General features: G+C 41.7%; 1 protein-coding gene across 2 annotated transcripts in view; it reads left to right on the forward strand.

The window, feature by feature from the left end:
• AVL9 (AVL9 cell migration associated) overlaps positions 1-26,631 on the forward strand; it is a 130,972-nt gene that overhangs the window by 19,836 nt on the left and 84,505 nt on the right. For both annotated transcript variants that reach the window (XM_033930580.1, XM_033930579.1), the window contains exons 3-4: positions 85-170; positions 21,822-21,893. In XM_033930580.1, the coding sequence (XP_033786471.1) occupies positions 85-170; positions 21,822-21,893 (158 nt within the window). The remainder of the gene's footprint in view (positions 1-84; positions 171-21,821; positions 21,894-26,631) is intronic.

Raw genomic sequence — 26,631 nt, forward strand, 5'->3', positions numbered from 1 at the left:
AAATTAACTTTTTAATTTACATGTAAAAAAAACTGAGAGTGAAACAAAAAATATTGTGATGCATAACCTCTTGTCCCCTCTTAGATACGGTGTTCTTCCACTTACCACCAAGGAGTGGAGATCGAAAGACAGTATATGGAGTGTCTTGCTACAGACAGATTGAAGCCAAGGTAAGTATAGTTATAGAAAAAAAGCTTGCCATTAAAGAAAAGTAGGATTTGATTAACTCTTTTATGCAAAGGCTTTGTGCTAGTATATAGAATTGTGCCCTGTCTCTCTTGTTTTTATTTGTTCAAACTGCAATTCTGATCATAAAATGAGAGCACTATGTTTTATTAATCATAACCCAGCGTGGCCACGTTTCACCAAAAAGACTGCATCAGGGATAAAACTACAACATAAATACATACATTAAATTAAAATCATGAATAATAAAACAAATCCTATCTGTACAAAAAAAAGGCTCATGCAATATAAAGTACTCACAGAAATGAGAACAAGGAATGCCTCCATAAAGGGAATAGAAAGGGAATACAGTGGTACCTTGGATTACGAGCATAATCCGTTCCAGGAGCATGCTCGTAATCCAAAATGCTTGTTTATCAAAGCGAGTTTCCCCATAGAAAATAATGGAAACTCGCTTTGATACGTTTTCCCCCCCCCCCCCCCCGATAACCGGCATCACTTCTGCGAACCAGCCCCCCCGAGATTATCAGCGAGAGGGAGAATTAGAAGTCCTTGAGCATGCGCAGATGCATGCTCAAGGCAGGCAGGCAGAAGCCGGAAAATCTTCTAGGCACACGATCTGTGCCTGCGCTAGACGGGGGGGGGGGGGGGGGTAAGTTTAAGTTGTTCGGGCGGGAGGGCCGGTTCGCGCGGGGGGTGCCGGTTGGAGCGAGGGGGCCTTTGCAAGCGGGGAGGGAGGGAGGGAGCGATGCCGGTTATCGGGGGGTGCTCGCAAATCGAGTCAACACTCGGTTTGCGAGTCAAAAGTTTGCTGAGTGTTTTGCTCGTCTTGCAAAACACTCGCAAACCAGGTTACTTGCAAACCGAGGTTTGACTGTATATGCTTGTAAAAATATATCAATTGGTTAAGAACACACATTGTTCTGGGAACAGCTTTACTGGACAGTCTTTACCATAGACCTTCACTGTAACCTCCTCAGGTTTTGTACTGAAAAGTAGGGATTCCTCATGGCCATGCACTGCTGAACACACTGAATTAGATTGGCATTTCTCTGAGGCTTTCCTTCAGTTAACTCTTACTTCTGTAATCTTAGGGCTCCTTTTACAAAGGCACGCTAGGGCCTTAACGCGCGCAATAGCGCACGTTAAATTCCTGAATGCGCTAGCCACTACTTTTTAGGAGACGGTAGATTTTCGGTTTCCGAGCGGTAATTTTGTGTGTGCACTAAAAACCCTAGCGCACCTTCGTAAAAGGAGTCCTTAGTATTATCAACCAAGACTGTAGTTTTTTGAACAATTTTCTTTAATAACTTTCTACCTTGCCTCTAGTACGTCGTTCCTATTGGGACCATTGGAGTTTGGCCTGGATTTGCAGATCTTGCTAGAGCGTTTTGGGGTTTACCAGTTTCAGTGCTTGAAAGAGATGGATAATGAAAGTTCCACCTTTTCATGAGGTCAGCCGATAATTGTCTTATAGCCCTGATTCAATTTTTTCTGCAAATGCTCGCCTGATCTTTGAGTCATGCAATTCCTTTCTTCCATCCAAAGAGTCTTTGTATCATCATGACTGTGGCCAGGCCACAGGCGTTTTGCTCTGAAGGGGCCAAGTGGATGCACGGTCTGTAGGTCGTGCCCGTTATTAGCTACGGTTGCAACCTACTTTCTTATTTAAGGTTGCAAATTATTTCTTGAGCTCCTTGTGTCAAGTGCAGCCACAGTGGCATTTGAGCGTCGCCATTCCAGTGTTTTTGGACTTAAGGCTGGTAGTCCCAGTTTCTCCAGCACAAGGTGGCCAGGGATGCTATTTCAGGTCCTCACTGTGCCCTAGAGGGAGTACTTTACAGCGCTCGGTTTTGAAGAAACCTATTTACATCTTCAGATCTAACCACCACATCAGCAATATATTCGCTTTGCGGTCCTTCGCCGGCACTTTTGGTGTCGGTCTATTTCCATTTGTCCTAGCCCCGACTCCATGGGAATTTTGATGGTGACAGTGGTAGTGACAGCATTTATTTGCTAGGCCATGATTCCGGTTAATCTTTACTTAGCCAACTGGGTCTTTAGGCTTTATTCCAGACAGGACTGTCTTCCTGTGTCACCAATGAGTGATTTTTCTTCTTCATTGTTTGAGGTGGATCTTCCATCTTCTAAAGACCTCTCTTATCCCTTTCCATTCAGTGTGATTTCTAGGGGGGTGTTGGGGGGCACTCTGGTGTTGCCTGTGTTTATTCCCAGAGAACGGGGCGACCAGATCCATTCTCAGGTTTTTCTTTGGTCATCCTATACAGCAGTATGGTATTATATCCATGGTGGCATTTCTACCCGTGGATCCTGGAGATCGGTTGCACTGAAAGCAAAGGCTGCAGGCACTTTTGTCCCGGTGGTTCCGGGTGTCTCAAGGCTGCTACCATACTCTATGACTCGGGCATCGCTCAACAGGTATTAGTGGCGCAGTCAGATTATTATGTTTAAAGGCATGCCACGGTATTCACTCGAATGCCCCCTAGTATCCGAGGATGCCAGTCTTTTGGCGTGCGGGACTCCATGCCTTCAGTTCTCAACACAAGGAGTCGGGTTTCAGCAGGAGGCTTCGTGCTCACTCACTCTCCTGTTCTTATAGATGTTCAGGCTAGCGCTCAGGCATTTTAATCCTTGTTTCGGGACTGACAGATGAGGTTCTTTTATGACAGGTCATGGGGGTTGCATTTCTCCGCAGTCAGGAAGGTACGCATTGTTCCCCATTGCCAAGAATGGATCCACTTCTTCGGTGGACGGCAGCTCATCTTCCTATTCTGTAGATGGTTCATATTGCAAGATAGGTAACATGTTTAGGCAGAATTGCTCAACAAACGTCTTCTACATCCTTAAAAATGAGACCTGTACGCTCCGGTGTTCTAGTTCAGTGGTTCCCAACCCTGTCCTGGAGGAACACCAGGCCAATTGGGTTTTCAGGCTAGCCCTAATGAATATGCATGAAGCAAATTTGCATGCCTATCACTTCCATCATATGCAAATCTCTCTCATGCATATTCATTAGGGCTAGCCTGAAAACCCGATTGGCCTGGTGTTCCTCCAGGACATGGTTGGGAATCACTGTTCTAGTTCATTGTGTAGAGGTGGGGTCTCCTAGACCATGTCTCATGGCCTCATCTCGATATGTAAATCTTCCTGGGTGCTTCTGCAGGGTGTGGGTGTCAGAGGGGGTAGACACGTTGGCTCTTTTCTGGGCATGGGTTGTTTTCTCTTAGTATTTCCCCTTTGATGGTAATTACGGGTGTGTTGCATCTCTTACCCTGTTTTTACAGCATGGTGATCCTGGTAGCTCCAGCTTTTCTGCGCCGTACATGGTTTGTGGTTATCCAGCTTTTGTCAGTGATCGAGCACTTGTTTTCGGTACCTCCTGATTTGATCTCTCAGGGGTCATTCAGCATGGAAATTTGTCTCACTTTGCTATTATAGCCTAGCTCCTTACAAATTCATGGCTGCGGTGTAAAGGTTATTCGGAGTAGATTGTTTCTACTCTTCTCCAGATAAATCAGACATCTACGTCTGAGCCTTACGCTAGCATCTGGAGGGTTTTAAATTCTTGGGTAGCTCTCAGAGTTTTTCGACCTTCCAGACTTCTTTGTCCTGTCTTCTTGTTTTTCTCCACAATGTGTAGCTAAAGACTTTGTGTATACTTACCTTTACCTTCCAGTGCCAACCCTTAATTGTTGCAGGAAACGAGTGTGTCATTCTTCGCTTGATTTTCGGCCTGCTGTAGTTTGGTTTCTGAAAGGACTACAGCATGTTCGTATATCTTTTGGGAACTCCTTTCCGGACTGAAGTCTTATGATAGTTCTTGAGAGTTTCCAGAACGTTCCATTTTATCCTTCTCTCTTCAGAACCTAAAATATGTGAGGATGGCAATGTTCTTTCTTGGGGCCATGCTTTCAGCCCGGTGCTTTTTTGAGTTGTGGACCTTCTCCTGTAGGAATCCTTTTGTTGTGACTTATGGCTTCTGGGGTGTTAGTTCAGACAGTGCCATGGTTTCTTCCTCAGTTTCTGGGACGAGAACTCTGGACCGGCAGGTTTCTTTATCTGTCTGTCTTAGAAATGATTTACATTCTTCTACTCTTTCTGTGGGTTTCTCGCTACCTTAACCTTTCTGTTCACTTCTTTGGTTTGTTCATGGGACGCAGTAGCAGTTTGGGAGCGTCCAAGTTGTCCATCGCTTGATGGGTCAAAGAGCCCTTTGCGTACCCTTACTGGTGGACAGGAAAGTGGTTGCCGGAAGAGCTTCTTGCTCATTCATCCAGCCTAATGGCTACTTTTTGGACTCAGTTCAACGGTTTTTCTTTAGAGATGGTTGTCTTGTGTTTACTTGGTCTTCTATGAATATTTATTTGATGCCTTATCGGTTGGATGTGGTGGCGCAGGACTGTTTTAGATGCTTCTGTCTTTACGGGGGCAGTGTTCGTTTCCCATCCAGATTTAGGATTGCTTTGCTACATCCCACTAGTCTCTGGATTCATCTGCTGCTGTTGCAAAGGAAGGAAAAATAATGTCCTTACCTGTTAATTTTCTTTCCTTTAGATGCAGCAGATGAATCCAGAGCCCCACCCTGGATATTGTCTGTTGGTTTATCTTTTGTGTGTTTCAGGCGTTTTGTTCTTTCTGGTGGCTGTTTCTGTATAATTTCCTTTGCTTTTTGTTATGGCAAAGAAGTTTTTTTTTACATGTTCTACATAGTACTGGTTCCGAATGCTGGGGCAAGGAGCAATACTGAAGATACAGGGAGAGTACCAGCTAATAGGACTACCTATTAATCAGTTTCTCTATCTCCACCTGCTGGTAGATGTGTAGTATCCCACTAGTCTCTGGATTCATCTGCTGCGTCTAAAGGAAAGAAAATTAACAGGTAAGGACATAATTTTTCCATAATGGTTGATGTGAGCTTTTTTATACAGCCTAAAATTTTATTAAAACATATTTTAATGTGTTTTCACATGTTTTTGAAATGATCCAGCCTGCTTTTACACTGATGTGATCAGCATCATCTGGGCATTTTCAAGATGGCTGCTGGAATGCATACATTTTTAATCTTTTAAAAGTGTGTTTAGAACCATTTATAATTGTTTAAAAAAAATAGCTATTCTAGAAGGGCATAGTTGCCCTTTGAATCATTGTGAATGTTTTATGCTGTAAACCGCTTAGTTATAGGCGGTTAAGAAATTTTAGAAATAAATAATAAAATAAATACTATTGAATTATACCCTCGGTTTTGTAAGATTAGATTTATTTAAAAAAATGGGGGGGGGGGGTTAAATGCCTCATTAATTTTTCTGTTGTAGGCATTTCCAGGCAGAATTAACTCAATGTTACCCTGACAACAACATTTTGAGAAATTTTAATACTGAATTTGGACTAGAATGTAAAAAATGCCTTTTTTAAAAAACACAAAAGGTTGACCTTTGACCTATGAAGGAAGTACTGTATAAAGATAGTAGATAGAACAGCAATGACAGATTCATTGCTTTGCTGACTGTGTGGTGGAATTACTGCTGCCTTGAAGAGCGTGCTAGTTGTGTGTAATCTTTAAAAATACGTTTTTCATGTTTTCTCTCAGTGCTGAGTGGCTTCTATGCTAAATTCTGCCATGCTGATTTTGTTTTTTAGGCTGCTGATAGAAGTGTTTACTCTTAGGGCTTGTATTTTTAAAAGAAGTCTTTTTATTGAGAACACAAAACAGCTTCACACAATAACGTAATAAACAAAGTCATACAAGAGCATCTAGTGTTCCATTTTGGTATACAGCATCTACAATTAAATCCTAATACTCAATCCCCACCCATTTTGACAGAAATAGTTGAAGTATGCACATCAGAGAAACAACCCTCAACAATGCAATGCAATGCTCACAGGGGTTGTATTTTTAAAAGATCCCTTATAGCAGTGGTCTCAAACCCGCGGCCCACATGCGGCCTGCCAGATACTATTTTGAGACCCTCGGTATGTTTTTCTTAATCACAAAAGTAAAATAAAACAGTTTCTTGATCATATGTCTCTTTAGCTATAAATGACAATATTATTATTAAGACTTAGCCAAAAGGAAAGATTTTTAAACTATAAAGAGTTTTACCTCATGCAAAATTGTCATCTAATATAATAAAGCCCTAAGTGCATGCATACTCCCACCTGCGTGCTCCCGTTTTCCGTGCGCTGTAGGGTACCGCAGGTAGGAGTGCATGCGCGAGAATCCACGAGGCGGATGTCGGCCGCGGCAGCTGTCGGTGGCTGCATGCCGCAGCGGAAGATAACTCGAAGGAAAGAGGCAGCGAGCCACAGTGTCTCCAGCGACCGTGTCCCTGCCTCTCTGTTTCCGGGCTGTGCTGGGAAAGGATGGGCTGAGGACAGGGCTAGAAGAGGAAAGAGAAGCGCCTGATCTGGCAAGTAACTCAAAACTGCTCCCTCTAACTGATGGAGAAGCCAGGGAGCCAGAAAGAAAGGTGGGGGGGACGATACAGAGGATAAGAGAGAAAGAAAAAAAAAAAGAGACTGAACTGAAAGATAAGAAGGGAAATTAAGATACAGAGGAAGGGATAGAGAGAATATTGTAATCACATCATATGTCATATCTAATATAATAAAGCCCTAAGCGCGCATGCGCACTCCCACCTGCGTGCTCCCGTTTTCCGTGCGCTGTAGGGACCCGCAGGTAGGAGTGCGCATGCGCGTGGCAGCACAGAGCCTGTCGGCCGCAGCGGCTCTTGCCATCTAAAGGATAAAAAACCCCAGAGCTCGCTTCGGGTCCGGCAAGGGCAGCAGGTCCTGAAAACCTTCCGATTCAAGCAGCGTCTGCAGCACTCTACACACGCTGCTTCTGATTTTCTGGCCAGTAGAAGGCCCCGAAGCAGCGATTGTAGAGTGCTGCAGACGCTGCTGGAATCGGAAGGTTTGTCAGGACCGCGGGAAGGGGGGGTAGGGGAAACGCTGCTGCTGCACAGGAAAGTGATGTGGGGGGAGGGAAATGGAGGGGGAGGGAATGCTGCTGTGACTGCTGCACAGGGAAGTGGTGGGAGAGAAATGCTGCTGCATAGGAGGCAGGGAGAGAGAGATAGAAAGAAAAGAAGAAAGACACAGGGGCAAGGAGAGACACAGAAAGACAGACAAAGGGGGGCCAGGGAGAGAGACAGACAGCGGGAGGGAGAGAGAGACAGAAATAAAGACACACAGACATATATTCTAGCACCCGTTAATGTAACGGGCTAAAATACTAGTTTCTTTAATAAGACATTAACTATTTTTTCTGAGGCCCTCCAAGTACCTACAAATCCAAAAGGTGGCCCTGCAAAGGGTTTGAGTTTGAGACCACTGCCTTATAGGTATGTGTCCTTGCTGGTAACTGATTTATACCAACAAAGCTGTATTGAGTACTAGCTGTACCTTCTAAAGATTGAACACATGAATGCTTTGTATTTTGATTGCTGCACTAATAATTACACTGTTTATACCAACTGATTTGATACTGAATATGGGTGCTGCACTAGTTGCACTTTGAAATGAGAAAGCACGGAAATGGTTCTGTTCCAACAATGTGTTTGTTCCAACAATGTGTTTGTTACAACAATGTGTTTTTTACAACAATGTGTTTTTTACAACTATATTTACTGCATGAGTCGCTTATTTACTGCATAAGTCACTTTTTGTATATATAGGAATTGTTGTTTATAATTATTTGTTTCATTATCCCCCTTTTACAAAACCGTAGTGCGGTTTTTAGCACCAGCCACGGTAGTAATAGCTCCAATGCTCATGAATGTCAGAGCTGTTACCGCCGCGGCTGATGCTAAAAACCACACTACAGTTTTGTAAAACCGGGGGGGGGGGGGGGAGGTATGTGTCATCCTTTTTGGTGAAAATTGGCCACATCAGGTTATGATTAATAAAACACACTTCTCTTCATTTTATGATCTGCTTGGCATATATTTATTCTACTAGTTGGCAGATCTTTGTCTCTGGTTGTTAACCAAACTATAATTCTGGGCACAATTTGTTGAAATGAATATTGTATTCCTTTATTTTTTTATGTAGATACATTTATCTTAAGAAAGGATGTAGCTTGTTTTTATAGTTTTGGGGTATAGAGACGCAGAATAGTGCAGTGCTAAATGGAAAAGAAAAGAAAAATAAGTGACCTGGTATTGAGCAGCACTCATGTAGTTGTAAAGATAGTGTATGAAGAAGACAAAAATCCAATTGAATGTTGAAATATCAAAAAACAACTAATACATTCAAATAATGTAAGTGAGAGGGACTTTGCAACATACAACCTATGTGGAGAAAAAGACCTCAGTGTCCACCGGATGAGCAAAGAAAACGGCTAATCCTAAGGACAAACCTTCATCAAATGTCAATTTGAAGAGGAACACACATCCTTGGTCAAAAAACTCCACAAAACCATTAAGACTTTAAATCATCGAAAGCGTACAACAGTGCTAATTAACTCCAATTCAGTTTTTCAAAAATGGCACTTATCTTGAGTAAGCTCTATCGTAAAGGCTCCGTGATAGAAGCTCCGTAATGGAAGTCTCCTTTACACACATTCCACAGTGAAGAAATAAGTTGGTGCTCTGAACCAATTAAAGTTCTGCTGAGACAGGCAGTTGGTAGAATATCATATCTCAGCGATTACCCGACAGGGCCCCTGTTTCGCTAAAAATGCTGCTTCAGGGGAAACGCTACAAAAAAATCAGAAAAGAATAAAATAAACTTGGCTGTAAATATAAGCTAAACTAAACTAAATCTTAGGTTTGTATACCGCATCTTCTCCACAATCGTAGAGCTCGGTACGGTTTACAGGACTAAGATAGAATGGAACTCCAAAGGATGGTTGTGGATTAAGAGTAAAGGAGGAATAGAGGGTTTTAGGGTACCAGAGAGGGGAGAGGTGTTACATTTTTGAGAAAAGCCAAGTTTTCAGATGCTTTCGGAAGAGTTGGAGGGAGCTCGAATTTCGGGATGTAAAGTTGTTCCAGAGCTCAGTGATTCTAAAGGGGAGGGATGTCCCTAGTTTTCCAGCATGGGATATACCTTTTATAAACTGGAAGGATAGTTTTAATTTTTGGGAGGATCTGGTGGAATTGGGATTAAAGGAATTCCAAGATAGTGGAATAACGGGAGGAAGAATGCCGTGAAGGATCTTGAAAGTTAAGCAGGCACATTTGAAGTGGACCCTGGAGATTATTGGAAGCCAGTGAAGCTTGGACAGAAGTGGTGAGACGTGATCAAATTTACTTTTTGCGAAAATAAGCTTAGCCGCAGCATTCTGAATCTGCTGGAGTCTGAGGAGGCTTTTTTTAGTTAGGCTTAAGTAGATAGAGTTGCAATAGTCTAATCTGGAGAGGATGATGGATTGTACAAGGACGGCAAAGTGTTTTTGATGGAAACAGGATCTCACTTTCTTCAGCATATGAAGGCTAAAGAAGCATTTTTTTACCAGGGAGTGGAGGTGGTCATTGAAGGATAGTGAGGAGTCCACGATGATGCCCAGAACTTTGCTTGAGAACTCAAGCTGTAGTGTGGGGCCGGAGGACAGTGGAATGGAGATGGGTAAATGGTCTAATATTGGACCGAGCCAAAGTAGTTTTGTTTTGGACTCGTTTAGTTTCATTTGAACAGTGAGAGCCCAGTTTTGGAGGTTCAATATACCTAGTATCCAAAAATCTTAAATTACTGTACCTTATCATTGGTTGTCTTTACAGACTTCCGTAGCACTAGCCAAATAGTGCTGGGGCAGTCTATAGGCATAGGAATGGCAGTCCATGGAGTTATCTGGTTAGTGGCAATATTCAGACTGCAAAAGGCTGTTCTAACTTTATCTGGATGATGGACTTCATATTGCCGGATATTGCTGGTCTTGGCATCGTATCTGAATGTTTATGGCAATCACTCTGGATTCTCCTGTGGCTCAATATTGACCCAAAATTTCATAGCTTCTGTTTTTTGTAGCCTATTTCTCTGGATTTTAATTGTCCTTCACAGTCTCCCTATGCAAAACCAAAGTAAAAAGAGGAGAAAATACAACCAAATATCTCTAACTTGGGATGTAAAATGATCTTTAAGGAAAAATGCATATTTAAAAAAATCAAAATAGTGAAAATACATACTTACCCTAGATATTGCATTTCTTTGATTTCTCAAGATGGGAGTGTTCCTATACCATGCTCAATAAAGGCACCACAATTCTGCCTCAACGTCCCTCACCAGCTTCCAGACCACTTGCTCTTCAGTCTTCCCCAATGTAATTTATTATCCCCTCCTTTCCCTTCTCCCCAGTAGCACTTCAGGTTTCTCATTGTGATATTTCTTCTACTTTGCTCCTCCTGTACCTGTAACATTTCCATCCCTTCCCATAGTTCTTTTCACCTCCATCCCAAAAATTATTCATCTCTGCTTTTTACCTTTAACATAGTAACATAGTAGATGATGGCAGATAAAAGACCTGTATATGGTCTCTCCAGTCTGCCCACCAGGATATACTAGTAGCTTAAGGTATGATGTGATACCACATATGCATACTTCAAGTTTCAAGTTTATTAAGATTTTGATTTACACGCAATAACAAATATTTTCAAAGCGTATCACAAAAATTAAAATTTGGGGAAATAAATTATTTAAACAATAGACATAAAAACATATCCATAGAAAATAAAAAGTACATAAGGATTACTAGGGTAAAATTACATTTGTTTAAAAAAAAACAAAAAACATTTTTTGGGAGGAACAACATCAGGAAAGGTATGGATAGGGGAAGAAAAGGAAAAAAAAGAAAAGATTATCTAATTTAAGAATCAAATGCATCTCTATAAAGGTAACTTTTTAAGTTCTTTTTAAATTTTTCTAGAGAGGTTTCAGCGCATAGAAAAATTAATTACTTGATCTTTATGATTCTAAAGTGTGCTGTGCCTATGATAAGGAAGGATATACATTTATGTTTACTAAAACTTGATATATCATGTATGCTATGCATATGGATCTATTAGGTATATAATAAAAGCAAAAAGGTAAAATATAAAAGAAAGGAACAGTATTAAATGCATAGGACAGGTAAACATTCAACCAAGAACATACTAGAATAAAGTGTTCCAGAAAACAGACCCCCAAGTCAACAACCCTACAGAAAGATGAAAAAGCCTATTGAAAATAAAGATTTGGGTAAAGTGATAGAGTAGCCATGTTAGTCCACTTTTAAAGTAATAAATAGAAATAAAACAAAGAAAAGAAAGTAAGATGATATCTTTCTTCTTTAGATCAGAAATTCAGATCCGAAGAAGGGTTACCTTCTTTTTTTTTTCCATTTCTTTATTCAATTTTTCATCTTACATCAAGTGTACAATATTACATCAATTAAATCATATACATCACTTGAAATTCTTTCCTATTATTAATACAACACATAAGCCCCTCCCACACCCTCCCTTTCCACAATTATTGTAAATCAAACATATCACACATGTATTGTGTTAAAAATATTAATTAAACCAATAATATAGCAATATATCCCCCCTTTCCCATTATTATAATTATACTTTTAGTGTAAAAAGGTGTCTAATCATTACAATATGTTATCAATGGCCCCAAAATTTTTTTGAAATTATTATAATTCCCTTTCTGTATGGCAATTGTTCTTTCCATTTTGTATATATGGCATAACGAATTCTACCAGAAGGTGTAATTAAATCTGGTGTAATCTTTCCAATTTCTGGTGATATGCTGAATGGCAACTCCTGTCATTATTAATAAAAGTTTATTATTATTAGATGGAATTTGACTTTCTATTCTCATGGACGTTCCAAATAAAATTGTATCATTTGATAGAGCTACATGGTTTTCTAATAAACAATTAATTTGGGACCAAATTGATTTCCAAAAGGCCATAATACAGGGACAAAAATAAGTAAATGATCTAGAGTCCCTGCTTCCAGATTACAATGCCAGCATCTATTAGACTTAGAGCTTTTGTAATCTAACTGGGGTCCAAAATGCTCTATGTAACAGAAAGAACCAAGTTTGTCTCATAGACGCGGACACTGTACATCTCATTCTCCAAGACCAAATTCGTGGCCGTTGAGAGTTACCTTCAAAAACTCATGAAAAAACACCTTCCATCCTAACCAAACAGGCTTTTGCACTAATCACTCCATAGAACTATCTCTGATCGGCCTCACCACTACTATCCTCTATTACCGCAACCACCGTAAACCTGCCCTCCTAATATCCCTTGACCTTACAGCAGCCTTCGACACGATTGATCACGCTCTTCTTAACTGTCTTCAAAGTAATGGAATTGCTGGCTCTGTACTAGACTGGTTCTCCTCCTACTTCTCTAATTGAAACTTCAAAGTCAATTCCAACAATTCCACTTCCGTCCCTATCTCACAAACATAAGGAGTCCCACAGGGTTCTATTCTTTCCCCCCCTGTTATTTAACTTATTTTTAACTCCTCTACTAACTCTGGCACAATCAATTGAATTTACCGTCTTCGCGTATGCTGACAACATCCAATTACTCCACCCCATCAATCCATTAATTGCAGATGATATTCATCTGAGCAGACCTGTATGCATAGATTCCAACCCTATTCAGACCAATACTAAAATCAAACTCTTGGGGGGTCATCCTCGACAAAGACCTCAATTATCATGATCAAATAAGCATGATAACCCAACGATGTTTGTACAAACTCAGATTAATTTGCTCAATTACTTCGCTCCTGGACTCTTCTTCTATTCAAATCCTGATTCACTCACTTGTCATTTCCCAAATTGACTACTATAATTCTTTATATCACGGCATCACACAAAAGGAAACCTGCAGACTTCAACTCATTCAAAATATGGCTATCAAACTCATACATAGGGCAAGAAAATATGATCACATCACCCCTTTACTCCGCGAAGCACACTGGCTCCCCATATCACATCGAACAACATACAAAATTCTTCTACTTGTCTTTAAGATTAAACAAACAAACTCTCCAGCCTTTCTCGATAAACTCCTTATTCCCTATGCCCCATCACATGCCTTATGATCCAACAATCAAAACTTATTTAATATCCCAACCATAAGAGCACTATTCTACATGTGCAACACTATTTTCTCTGTCACAACCCCCTCCCTATGAAATGTTCTACTATCAGATATCAGTCTTGAAGAATCCCTTGACAAATTCAGATGCAAATTAAAGACCTTCCTATTTAGGGATGCCTACCAGCTATGAAAAAAAAGGGATGTCACATCAACACTCCTGGCCAAACAGAGAAATAACCACGAACCGCTTATAAGAAGTGCTATCCCCTCCCTATTGTTATCTCCACTCCTTTTTATCTCACTTTTAATTTATTTTATCTCGATGTACTTTACTTATACTTACGCACGGGCCCCTTTGTTACCATGTGTCTTTGTCTGATCTGTCCTTGATATTTTAACTATGAATGCCTCCCCGTTCTTTTTTTATTTTCTTTTTAAAGTTTAGTATTGTAAACCGTCTAGGTAACCTTTGATAGACGGTATATCAAATATGTAATGAACTTGGAAACTTGGATACTGTTAGTCCAATAAAAAAAGTATTATCTTACTTTCTTTTCTTTGTTTTATTTTATTTCTATTTAATACCAATAAAGATTTAAATTTAGGAAAAGACACTTCTCTACGAATATAAGGTGGAACATCATTCCAAAATTTAACGGCCTCTTTTACAAAGCCGCACTGCGCTTACGGCCCCGAAGCCCATAGAGATTTAAAGGGCTTTGGGGCTATTGCCGCTCCACTTTGTAAAAGAGGCCATAAGTGCTAAATGAAAATAAATAAAGATGGATTGTTGTGTAGATTCATAGTGAGTCTGTCTGGGGCCTTGAAGAACTAACTGATTGGTATTGAGTGAATAGAGATTGCATGATGGTATATAGGGAATGGTTAAAGCTGAGGGGTATAAAGGTGACTCACTATGATCTACCTTTATTTACTTTCATTTAGCACTTACGGCTTCTTTAACCATTCCCTATACACCATCATGCAATCTCCATTCACTTGATATCAATCAGTTAGTTCTTCAAGGCCTCAGACAGACTCACTATGAATCTACACAACAATATACCTGCTTGGTTTTGGAGAAAGTCTAATATTTTCACATGTGGGTGATGTTATCCAAGGAACCCAATATGGGCACATACCAAGTGCACTGTCACTTTAAATTTTTTTAAGCAGTGCCCAATGTTGGTTTGTGGCTCTCTTGGTTCATCGTTTTCTGTGGAGCTGAGAAGCTATATCTTATTCTCTTCAGCATGTCAAACCTTTTCAGGTATTTTGGTGCCTTCCCATAATTATTTTCCTTTTGTCATAATTCTTTATTTTTATACCCTACAGTATTTGATTCATTTTTGCCATTTTTTTCTTTTTTTGCATGCAAGCCACTTTGAGCCCTTTTTTGTACCCAGGAATGTCAATCATTTTTTGATCCATCTTTCCTCGAGCACCCTGGGTTATTGAGCCTTTTGACCTCACATCGGCCATTTTCCCCTCATATCAAAATCGATACTGAGTGGCTTCAAAAAATTTTCTTGATGCAATAGGGCCATTTTGGGCTCTAATCTGCATAATTGATGCATCCAGTGCCTGGTCTGTAACATTGGGACATTTCATTTGACTTCAGTCATCTTATCCAAAAGAGGTCACTTAAAACCCACAAACTTCAATTTGACAAACTTTTCTGTACTGTTTTGTTATCAAAGTTGAGCATGGCTGAAGATTCCGAACCCGACACTCCAACTCCTGTAATGCCCTGAATAATTTTCAGAAGATTGTGTTTGTGAAGAGCTAGCTAAACTAAAGGTGAACAGAGCGATGGGGCCAGATGGTATATATCTGAGGGTACTGAAGGAACTTAGGGAAGTTCTGGCAGCTCCGCTAGCTGACCTTTTCAATACTTTTCTAGAGTCGAGAGTGATACAATATTGGAGAAGGGCGGCTGTGGAAATAAGGAAGAGGTACAGAACTACAGGCCCGTAAATCTGACTTAAGAACATAAGAACATAAGCGTTGCCTCTGCCGGGTCAGACCAGGGGTCCATCGTGCCCGGCAGTCCGCTCCCGCGGCGGCCCCCCAGGTCCATGACCTGAAAGTGTTCCCTACCTAACTTAAAATACCCATACCCTGTTCACTCAATGTCCTGTAAGGTAAATCTCTATCTGTACCCTGTTATCCCTTTCGCTTCCAGGAAGTCATCCAGTCCCTTTTTGAACCCCAGAATTGTACTCTGTCCTATCACCTCTCCGGGAAGCGCGTTCCAGGTGTCCACCACCCTCTGAGTGAAGAAGAACCTCCTTGCATTTGTTATGAATCTGTCTCCTCTCAGTTTTTCTGAATGACCTCTTGTTTTAGTTGTCCCTGCTAGTCTAAAAAATCTGTCCCTCTCCACCTTCTCTATGCCTTTCATGATTTTATAGGTTTCTATCATGTCCCCTCTCAGTCTCCGCTTCTCCAGGGTAAAGAGCCCCAGCCTGTCCAACCGTTCGGCATATGAAAGGTTCTCCATACCCTTTATCATCCTCGTTGCCCTCCTCTGGACCCTCTCGAGTATTGCCATGTCCTTCTTGAGGTATGGTGACCAGTATTGGACGCAGTATTCCAGATGTGGGCGCACCATTGCTCGATACAGTGGCAGGATAACTTCTTTTGTTCTGGTAGTGATACCTTTTTTGATAATGCCCAGCATTCTGTTCGCTTTTTTTGAGGCCGCTGCACATTGCGCCGCCTGCTTCATTGTGTTATCCACCAATACCCCCAGATCTTTTTCTTGGCTTCCTTCCCCGAGTACCCTCCCTCCCATCGTATAGCTGTACATGTAGTTCCCCTTCCCTATGTGCAAGACCTTACATTTCTCCACATTGAAGCTCATCTGCCATTTTTTTGCCCACTCACTCAGTTTGTTCAGGTCGCTCTGCAGTTCTTTGCATTCTTCAACAGTTCCGGCCCTGCTGGAGAGTTTTGTGTCATCCGCGAATTTGATAACTTCGCACTTTGTCCCCGTTTCTAGATCATTAATAAATATATTGAACAGCAATGGTCCCAGCACTGACCCTTGCGGAACACCACTTGTGACCCCTATCCAGTCAGAGTAGTGCCCCTTTACTCCTACCCTCTGTTTCCTGTCCGCCAGCCAATTTTTGATCCATCTGTACACGTTTCCTTCCACCCCGTGACTCCACAGCTTCTTCAGTAAGCGTTCATGGGGCACCTTGTCAAAGGCTTTTTGGTAAATGAATTAATGGAAACACTTTTAAAACAGAGAATAGTGGAGTTTCTGAAATCCAGTGCAGTAGAGGACCCAAGGCAACATGGATTCACTAGAAGCAGGTCTTGTCAGACAAATCTGATCAATTTCTTTGACTGGGTGACCAAAGAATTGGATAGAAGAAAAGCGCTAGATGCGATGTATTTAGATTTAGCAAAGCCTTTGACAGTGTTCCACACAGATGTCTAGTGAATAAACTGAGTGCCCTCGATATGGGCCCCAAAGTGATTGAATAGGTCTGGAACTGGTTGAGTGAAGATGACAGAGAGTAGTGCTTAGTTGAGCTTGTTCTGAGGAAACGGTGACTGATCCAGGAGGTGTTGCTGACATCACTTCATTTTAGAAGCACAGCTAACAAATAAATAGCTAACCCAGATCTCAACTGCTCTTGTCCTGAGGAGTAGCTGAGAATGGATCTGTTAAGGGGAAGAAATACTCCATTGGAATATCTTACCTGCTAGCATTCAATCTTGGGAAAAGGTAAAACTTGGGCTTATTTCATTGTCCATTTCTTTTTTAGTTCAGTACTCTGTTTTTTCAGTAAAGTCAGTTTAGGCAATAGTGTAGCCTTTAGAGTCTCTGTTAGGGTTTATATATAAAAAGTGTTTTAGTCTAGATTAGTATTTTAGGTTGCATTTCAGAGCATTAGATCAATAATTTCTTAAATTCCTGTAAGTTTATCAGATGTTGTAAATTCACAGGCAACTTGTTCCACTTCATGAGGCCTGCATATGAAAATACACTCTTCCTTATACTCTCATAATGCAAGCTCCTCAGAGCCAGGACAGTCAAATGTACTTGTATAGAAGAACTCAATTATCTCAAAGGAATATATAATCAGTCACATAGATACTTAGGTGTCCTATGAGTGACACTTAAATATACCATCAAGAGAAGCTTGTACTAGAGAATGACATGGTATCATGTGGGTAGCCGCAATAAAACCACAGGAACAGGTACAATCTATATCTGTTCACCACCAGCATGGGAACAAAGATTTTCATGCACCACAGCTCACTGATATTCCACCATCCCTCCCCCCATCACAAGTCTGGCAGCTCCAGGCCCTCTCCCACCCACCCCACCCCACCCCCTCATTCATGGGACCGGTGGCTCCAGCCATATTCCCCTCACTCACAGGTCTGGCGGTTCCAGCTGGCTTCCCTCCCTCCCTGCCACTGGCACACATCTTGCATTGCAAGCCGATCTCTATACAGGCTTGCTCGACAGTGCTTTCAACCTTCCCTCTGCCAGGCTCCCCTTTATGATGCCAGTTCCTTTTTTCTCAAAGACAGGAAGTTGTGTCATAAGGAGGAGCCCGGCAGAGGGAAAGCTGCAAGCATCATGGAGCAAACCTGTGTAGAGATTGGCTTGCTCTGCAACATGTGTGCCAGAGGAAGGGAGGTAATCCATATGGACCTTCCGGACCCGTGAGCGAGTGGGGGAGCTGAAGCCGTCATCCTTGATGAAGAGTGGGAGCAATGTAAGGCAAAATAGGAGGAATTGGCCCAGGATGGGGGTTGGGACTGTACAAAAGGCATAGGAGGGGGACTGGAGCTGAATGGAAGGGAGTGAGAGGTGCTTGGCCTATGGAGGGGAGGACTGGAGCTGAAGAGAAAGAGCTACAGGACCTGCAGGAGGGGGAGCTGGAGGGAAGGGGGAGAGGTGCTAGACGTGTTGAGGAGGGGGAGAAGAGAAGGGAAGGGAAAAAGAGATGCCATATTAAATGAATGAAGGAATAGAGAATGAAATACTGAACACAGCTGAGAAAGGGAGAGACACAGAGGTATCGGAAAAAGAAGGGAAATAATGGACATGGAAAGGAGACTGTGCTGGGACACAAAGGGAGATGCTGCATGGGAATGGTGTATTGACCGAGAGAGGAAATGCAGATATGGGAGGGGTATATGGACACAGGGAAAGTGCTAGATATGGGAGAGAATAGGAACACAGAAGGGAGATGAGTAATGCAGGACATAGTGATGATAAATGCAGAGAGATGAGCACAGGGGAAATGCTGGACGGGGAGGTATAGGGGACACAGAGAAGCGAAAGATAGGTACACAAAAATGGAAGATGGATGGTGAACACAGAGAAGAAGAATTGTCAAATGAGCAGGAGACCCTGGTGAGTGAGTTAAGAGATGACAGAGGTACACAGAAACTAGAGCCTGGGACCAACATTGTCTGAAAACTAAAATGACCAGACAACAAAAGGTAGAAAAATAATTTTATTTTCTATTTTGTGATTAGAATATATGAGAACTGAAATGTTTATCCTGCTGGTGCTGGTGTTAGACATGGGTAGGGCCCAGGGCAGAAATTTGGGAGGGGACCCCAAAGCCCACTACTAGCTTGTGCCATCTTCAGCTTCCAGCAGGCTTAGGGCTTTCTCAGCCAGGGGGTGGTTGCCCTAATTGCACTCCTTGGTCTAACACCATCCTTGGCATATGTTTTGCACAATAAAGGAGAAAATGAATTTTTTTATTTCTTTTGTGAGGCTTTGGTTTAATTCATGTTTATCATTTTTGGTAAATTATGTATTTGCCATTTGTGTTCTGTGTGTGTGACCAACGTATTCTGTTTGGATGAATTTTCTATGTAACATTCAGTTTTCCTAATAGTGGAGGGGATATTGTGAGGAGATTGGTTTTGTTGATCCTTTTTCTGTATTTGTGATTTATAAAATGAGTTCTACAGCATATTGTTACTTTTTATACTTTAATAAAATGATTTCAATACAAAATAGCTAGTCAAGACTTGTGTGGATGGGATAAGACAGAGTCCATAGGGATGGGGACAGAGTCCATGGAGAATGGATGTGGATGGGGACTCTCTAGCTTGTACTTCACTCGAAACTCCATTTTTAACCAGTACAATGCAATATAATGTCTACTAACATGTTCAAACCTATCAGATCCACAGAGCATGTTGCTGGTAATCCCAAAAACTATAGTCTGAACTAGTGCTGCCTGATTTCCAATTCAAATCAATTCACCGATTCACTTCGGGTGAATCAATTTGAATCGATTTATTTTTTAGAAAAAAATGAACTCACTGATTCTTCAGCCCCATTGTAGAGACCCGTTCGGGCTTTCCCTCTGCTGCGCCGCTGGAGTCCTTCCATCTAATGTAACTTCTGGTTTTGTGAACCTGGAAGTCACATCAGAAGAAAGGAATTTGGTGAAGGGAGCGTCGAGCAGAACGGACCTCTGTGTGTGTGTGTGTGTGTGTGTGTGCGCCTGTGCGGATTGACAGCAAGGTGCAAGCAAGTTGATTTTTATATTTGTTGGCTGGCTCGTACCCAGAAGCATTTCTCCTCCCCGCATCTACAGTGTAAGTAAAGGATCTCTGCTGGAATTGCAGGGGAGGTGGAAGCTGAGGCCCTTCCTTTGGGGAAGATGAGAATTGGGGAGGGGGAAGTTGAGAATCCTTTCTTTGGGGAAGCTGAGAATCGGGAACAGGGGCTGGGGAGGGGGAAGCTGAGAATCAGGGAGGGAAACTGGGGAGGGAAAAGCTGAGAATCCTTTCTTTGGGGAAGCTGAGAATTGGGGAGGGGGGAATAGCTGTGTCATTTAAAGTGAATCGAATCAAAAACTCAATTCAACAGGGTGAATTGAATCAAAATATTTTTCCCTGAATCAGGTAGCACTAGTCTGAACTACTAGCTGAGGGCACGGCTTCTAGGCAACTCAAGAGGGAGTCAGCATTTCAGTATATCACATGATCAGAGAAACTGGAGAGAATAGCTTAGGGCACAACATTTAGGCAGTGCAATAGGGAGTCGGCACCTGGAAAACACAAAGGAGCTCATAATCGAAAGAGAAAAACGTCCAAAAACCGGCCATGGTTGTCCAAGTGCCGATAATAAAACCGGGTTTTGGACGTATTTAAAAACAACCTAGGCCTTCATAGTGCTGTTGAACAACCAAAGCTAAACGGGGCGTTTCAGGAGAAATGTCGAGGGCAGGAGATGGGCAGGACGTGGGCCGGCTTAGACTTAGTCGTACAGCATGTATAACCGAAAGTTAGACAGTCCACGATCGATAGAACTTGGATGTTGTGAATTAGACCATGTAAAACATGTAAAACATGGTCTAAGTCCCAAAACCCACCTAAAGTCACCAGATAAGCACTGAAAACACATAGAACAGACCCCCACACACAACCCCAGTGATCACCGACCCCCCTCCACCCCCATAAAAATATTAATCACATCTTTAAAATTCAGCCTCCAGACCATCATCACCTGGCCGCCTGACATAGGAAAGCCTAGTTGTCCAGCACAGAGGCAGCTTAAGTCATCTTGGGGTGGATTAGGGACCCATAGAGAGGAGGACCCATGCCCATAAGCCCCTGTAATCACTGCATTGATATTGAAACATGTGCACTGCCCTATACACCCCCACAACCCATTTTTACTGGCATATAAGTGGCTCCTGCAGCCATAAGGGCTATTGGGGCGGTAGATAAGTGGGTTTAGGGGATTCTGGAGGTGGTTTGGGGGGCTCGCCGTGACCTATAAGGGAGATGTAGTGAGGAGAGGCCATGGCACCTTTTTTGTGAAGTTCACAGCAGTGCCCTGTAAGGTACCCCACTATTTAGGTGGCATGTCTAGGTGTTCAGTCCATCACTTTGCAGACCCCTCCCACGTCCAACAGGGCTTGTTCTAGGCATTTTTTGACTTGGATGAAAAGTTGGACGGAAATGTGGTATAAAGATGGACAATTTAGCGACTTGGATGATCAGATCGGCAGGACGTATAATTAGATGAGTTTTGAAACAAAAAAAATTTTGAACGTAAAATTAATACATATTGGTTAAACATTTAACTGTTTAGTACTTTACATCCCTAGCTTACAAAAGAGAGGTCTGAGAGAGGGATAGTAGACATATATACCAATGATTTTCAAAGATAGAATTGTAAAACTTGAAATATGTGAGAAGTCATCAACCTAATAACTTCTAATCCTCCATTTTTGCAAATTCATGCTAGAACAGCAAAGTTACCTTGTTAACTTCCTCTTACCTTGGTTTTCCAGACTAGTCCTTACCTATCATTTTGAGTAGTGTATGTAGTATGTGTTGCTTTTTTCTACTCAGTGAGTCAGGAGCATATACGAGTATGTATTTGTAAACCTTAGAGCTATATTAACTAACCATACTGTTGCTATTAGACTGTTTTTAACCCTATCTGTTATTTAGTGCCCAATGCTAATCCCATTTTTTCTTAGAATTTCAGTGTTAGAAATGTGTTTATAGGACCGATGTACTTTTGTATATAATTGTTTTTTTTCCATAGTCATTAAAAGTGCGGCAAGCAGATGTTACCCGAGAAACTGTGCAGAAAAGTGTTTGTGTGCTGAGTCAGCTGGTAAGCTCTTAACAACTGATTTTGTTTTGTTTTGTTTTCTAGAGAATTGGCAAATTTCTCATAAACTCTTATTTCCACTCTTACTATATCCAAAATTCTCTATTGACTAGAAATTCTAAGATTGCTTGGAAAAAGGTAGCAAAGCCTTGCCTGAAAAGATGGGATAGATTACATCTTTTTTTTATACTTAGCTATTTTAAAAGTCAAGAAACACAAAGTATCGTATTTTTCACTCCATAAGATGCACCTGACCTAGTGTAGAGGAGGAAAAACCAAGAAAAAAAAAAATTCTAAAGCAAATGGTGTACCCTGCCTGCCTGCCTACCACTAGGCCTGCCCCCCCTCTGGTGGTCTAGTGGTAGGCCAGTAAAGGGTACAGGGCATAGGGCAGGCTTAGTGGCAGGCAGGCAGGCAGACAGCCCCCGGTACCTTTTTTCTAAATTCTGGTAGACCAACGCTGTATCTCCTGCCCCTCCCTCGCTAGACAGCTGCCTCCATGCCTTGGCTGAGTGAAACACAATGCAGGCGCTTGCTTTTTGCCGCCTGCCTGGCCATTATTATATTATCATTTGCCTGCATATTCAATGCATAAATATTTTATAGAATTGCCCACATTAGGGATAATTTCTTATGCTTTTTCCACATGTGAACCCAATCTTACACACAGCAAATGGCTTTCCTTAACATCCTTACCAGACCAGTCCAGATCCTAACGGTTATGTCCAACAACCAGCAGCTAGAAATAGAGAAGAAGTACTGAAAGATCTGCCTTATAAGAGCACAGTGCAGCCTTAGCTTCTTAGTATCTCTATCTCCAACAGATAATGACAAGCTAACTGTGGCTCACTGTTGAGCTGCTGCTTCTGCACCCAGAGGTTGTGAGATCAAATCCTGGTGCTGTTCCTTGTGACCCTGGGCAAGTCACCGCTTTGAATGTTAGCTTTGAAATGCTAAAGCGACAAAAAGGTGCTATACAAGTCCCCATTCCCTTTCCCTTTATTATGGATGCTCCTGGGTCAGCTGGAGAGCTTGTACCTGTTGAGCAGAGGGTGACTCTAATTAATCTTCACATTTGAAAAATAATTTTATAGCAAAATGGCAGTTTTGAAATAGAGCTGAGATCCCCTGCCCCCACACATATACCTCTTACTAGCTCATTTAGAGGTAATTCTGAAATGTAAGTGCTTAAGCTATTTCCACATTTTGTTGGTAGTAAGACTTTCAGATGGTTTCTTCCAAAGGAGTTTGAATTCTGAGCCTTCTGCTTAACAGAGAAGAGCGAAGCCCTCGGATGCACTTACCTGTACCTCCTGGGTGGCTAGCTTATTTAGGTACTGAAAAACTAGCATTGGTTTGTCTGGCCCTGAGTGTAATCCATGACTGTAAACTCTTCTCTGTTGTTCAGGCCACAGATGCAAGTTCAAGCAGTGCTACTGCTTGCATGCCTGACAGAGTGACTATTCACTGTAGAGGTGGTGGGTGTGCATTGCTTATTTTCGGGAGCACTGGAGTCTCAAGGCATGAACCTAGATTGCAGGACCAGCTTCAGAAGAGTTATTGAGGCCATAGCAGCTAGCTAGAAATCTGACATAGCCTCCATGCCCAAGATAAGCTCTGGATTAAGTCAGTCGAATCTCCTGGTGAGCGAACTTGGGTCCAGTTGATTAACTTTGGCTGTCCCTTTGTGTGTGGTGATCTTAGGAGAAGCCAAGAGCAGACCAAAGCTCTTAACTTCAGTTGAATGAGGATGGTAAATCGCTTATATCCGTTCATGAACTATTTGTTGGAGTGCAGGAACAACCACCATTTTTATTCTTAAAATAAAGACTACCTTGAGCTTTTGATTCCTAGCCACAGCCTCTAATTTCTGCCTTGACATTCTTTGCAGGCTGCTATACACAACACATTTATTGTATTATTTTCTTCACTCTTTCAAGTTTCTTTCCAGAGGGATATAATGTCAACATTGTGGGTTTGTCTGAAGACTTAAAGCAAAAAGAAAGAGGATGCCAGCATTCCTGTTAGTGAGTCTACATACTATAGCATTGCTCTATAGGGGAGAATGCTTCTGGGGCAACATGAATTCCTTTCGTATCACTTGCTATGCAAAAGGGGTACTGCTAGAGCTTCATGACTTCCATTCCACTGCACTTAACTGTGTGGAAATATGGGTATTCGCTACTTTCTCATGTCTGCGATAAAGAGTGTTTCTCTTAATCCTAGGCTTTGGGGAGGTTTGCCAAGGGGCACAATTGCACCTACTTTTATCTGTTTGCCATATAATCTGAAGTTCACAAGGTTTAGTCGCCAGTTAATAGGAAAACATCTTGTAATTTATTTGGCTTGAGGGTCTACCTGAGTGGGAGTCTTCTCCAGAGAAAAATATGGATCTTGCATATTCAAATCATTCAAATTAATCATCAGGTAGTGAACAAACTCGATTTTGCGTATTCAAATCATTCAAATTAATCATCAGGTAGTGAACAAACTCTCCAGCCCTGCATGTACAACTTCAATTATTCTTTAGTCTGGAGTTGTGTATTTTGGATTGGGGGGGGATTAAGGATTTTCTCAGCTAGATACCCAAGTGTCTGTCTGATATAGAGATGGCTTCTCTAGTTAAGAGAGCCTTATTCCAGGACAAGCAGACAATGTATTCTCACAGGTGGGTGATGTCATCCACGGAGACCAGTACAGACTGTATTAAAATGTACTGTCACTGTAAAAAATTTTCAAAGTCTCAAGACTACCTGTACCACGCATGCGCTGGTGTCTTCCCACCTGAAATCAGCTCGCAGAACCATCAGTTCTTAGTTTTCCGTAGAGCTAAGAAGCTGTGTTTCTCTCCAAGTGCATCAAAATTTTGATTTTTTTTTGGCTTCCTGTTCCATTTTTCTTCATTGTTTTAGTTTTTATTGTATTCTGGGGGGGAGAGTTAAAATTTTTTAATTTTAACAAAATTTTTGTTTGGGGCTTTCAGGCTCCTCTCAGCCTATTTTCAGGCTAAGAGTGTTGATACATTTTCAGTCTAACATTTACTCAACCTTCCCGGACTATTGAGTCCTTTGACCACGTGTCGTTGGTGTTCCCTTCCATGTCCAAGGCTTTAAGTAGTGCACCCGGTATAATTGGACTATTTCGGCAACTGACTTACACAACTGGTGTGTACAGTGCCTAGGTCTGGAACACCACAATATTTCCTGCACCCTCTGTTCCAAACTTCAGAAAAGGTTCCTAAAAGCCAGACATGCTCAATATGAAAATCTTTTTGGGACACTAGGTACATTGACGATGTCTGCTGGCTCCGATGCTGATGCTAACCAACCTCTTTTGACATCAACACCGAGAGCATCGATGCCTTGAATGATGACTACTTCTCCTTTGCCTTCATCGGGGGAAGCTCATAGAAAGGCTAAGAAGTGCAAACATCCTTCCCTCTCTAGGCATGTCTCTGAGTTGTCTAACTATAGAACAAAGTCCTAATAGTGTCACTGAGAGACAGAATATGAGGAGCAGCAACGGGGCTAATGAGTAACCAAATAAAATAATAATTAATTTGTGTAAGAGGATCTCAGTGTGGATTATGAAATCAAATAACGAATAATCATTCAATATTACAATCCGTGTGAAGGCACCGACCCGACGCACCACACCATCATAGAATCCTCATATTTGTTATTATCAAATGATGAAAAGTGTAATAACACCAGTGTTTAACCTAAATAATAATAACTCATTAATATATATACATCAGAGCTGCTCCAACACAGTCGGTCAAACAGGAATACTGCACAAACGTGAAAAAATTACTTATCTCAATCGGGACTCTGTGCGAGACTTCAAGACTCCCAGAATGTATCGGGACAAAAAAATGCCCAAAGGGAAACTGCACATTAGAAAAGAGGCCACTTCAAAGGAAAGGGTTAAATTGAGCTTCAGTTTTGGAAAATTATCCTTCATCAGGAACCTTTTAGATTTGCGAGCTCACGTGGTTCATGTGGCAACATACATAGGGGGTCTTTTACAAAGGCGTGCTAGCTGATTTGTGCGCGCTAAATGCTTACATGCCCATTATATTCTATGGATGCATTAGCATTTAGTGCGCTCTAAATTGGCTAGTGCACCTTAGTAAAAGACCCCCCATAATTATTAAATTATATATAAGAAATAACATATCACATAATAACATGAATGCTTAATGTGTCAAACTATTAAACTAAAAACAGTAACGTGTATACTCATTTCTTTTCAATTGTCCCCAAATCCACTAGTAACCCATCTGACAGATTTTCATTTTCATTTTGAGGACTTCAATTAGATTTTGTTTTTATTAGTTCAGAGGGAAGGGGTGCGTTTCTATGCATTACTTTTTTTTTTCTCTTTATTATGAAAGGCTGTAATACTTTAACCACATATCTGGAGATATCCAACAACAGACATGTACAGCAGACAGATTTTCTTCGGCACCAGCACTGTTGCCGCTGGCCGCCGAGCCCTCGTCGTCTCTAAGGGGAGAGGAGCATGGGATCACTGCTTCGCCCCCTCCCGAACCTGCAAAGGATCGCTGACCTTAAAACAAGTCGCACCGATGGCGTGCCGCTGTGCAGCATGCCGACTAAGGCACACGACAAAGGCGTGTGCACCTTAGCACGCGCCTTTGCGAAGCACCTGGGCGAGGTGCCTACTTGGTAGCACTAGGACCACAGTCAGGAACCTCACATCCATACCCCTTATCCTT

The sequence above is a fragment of the Geotrypetes seraphini genome, chromosome 2 (assembly GCF_902459505.1).
Source record: "Geotrypetes seraphini chromosome 2, aGeoSer1.1, whole genome shotgun sequence".
NCBI lineage: Eukaryota > Metazoa > Chordata > Amphibia > Gymnophiona > Dermophiidae > Geotrypetes > Geotrypetes seraphini.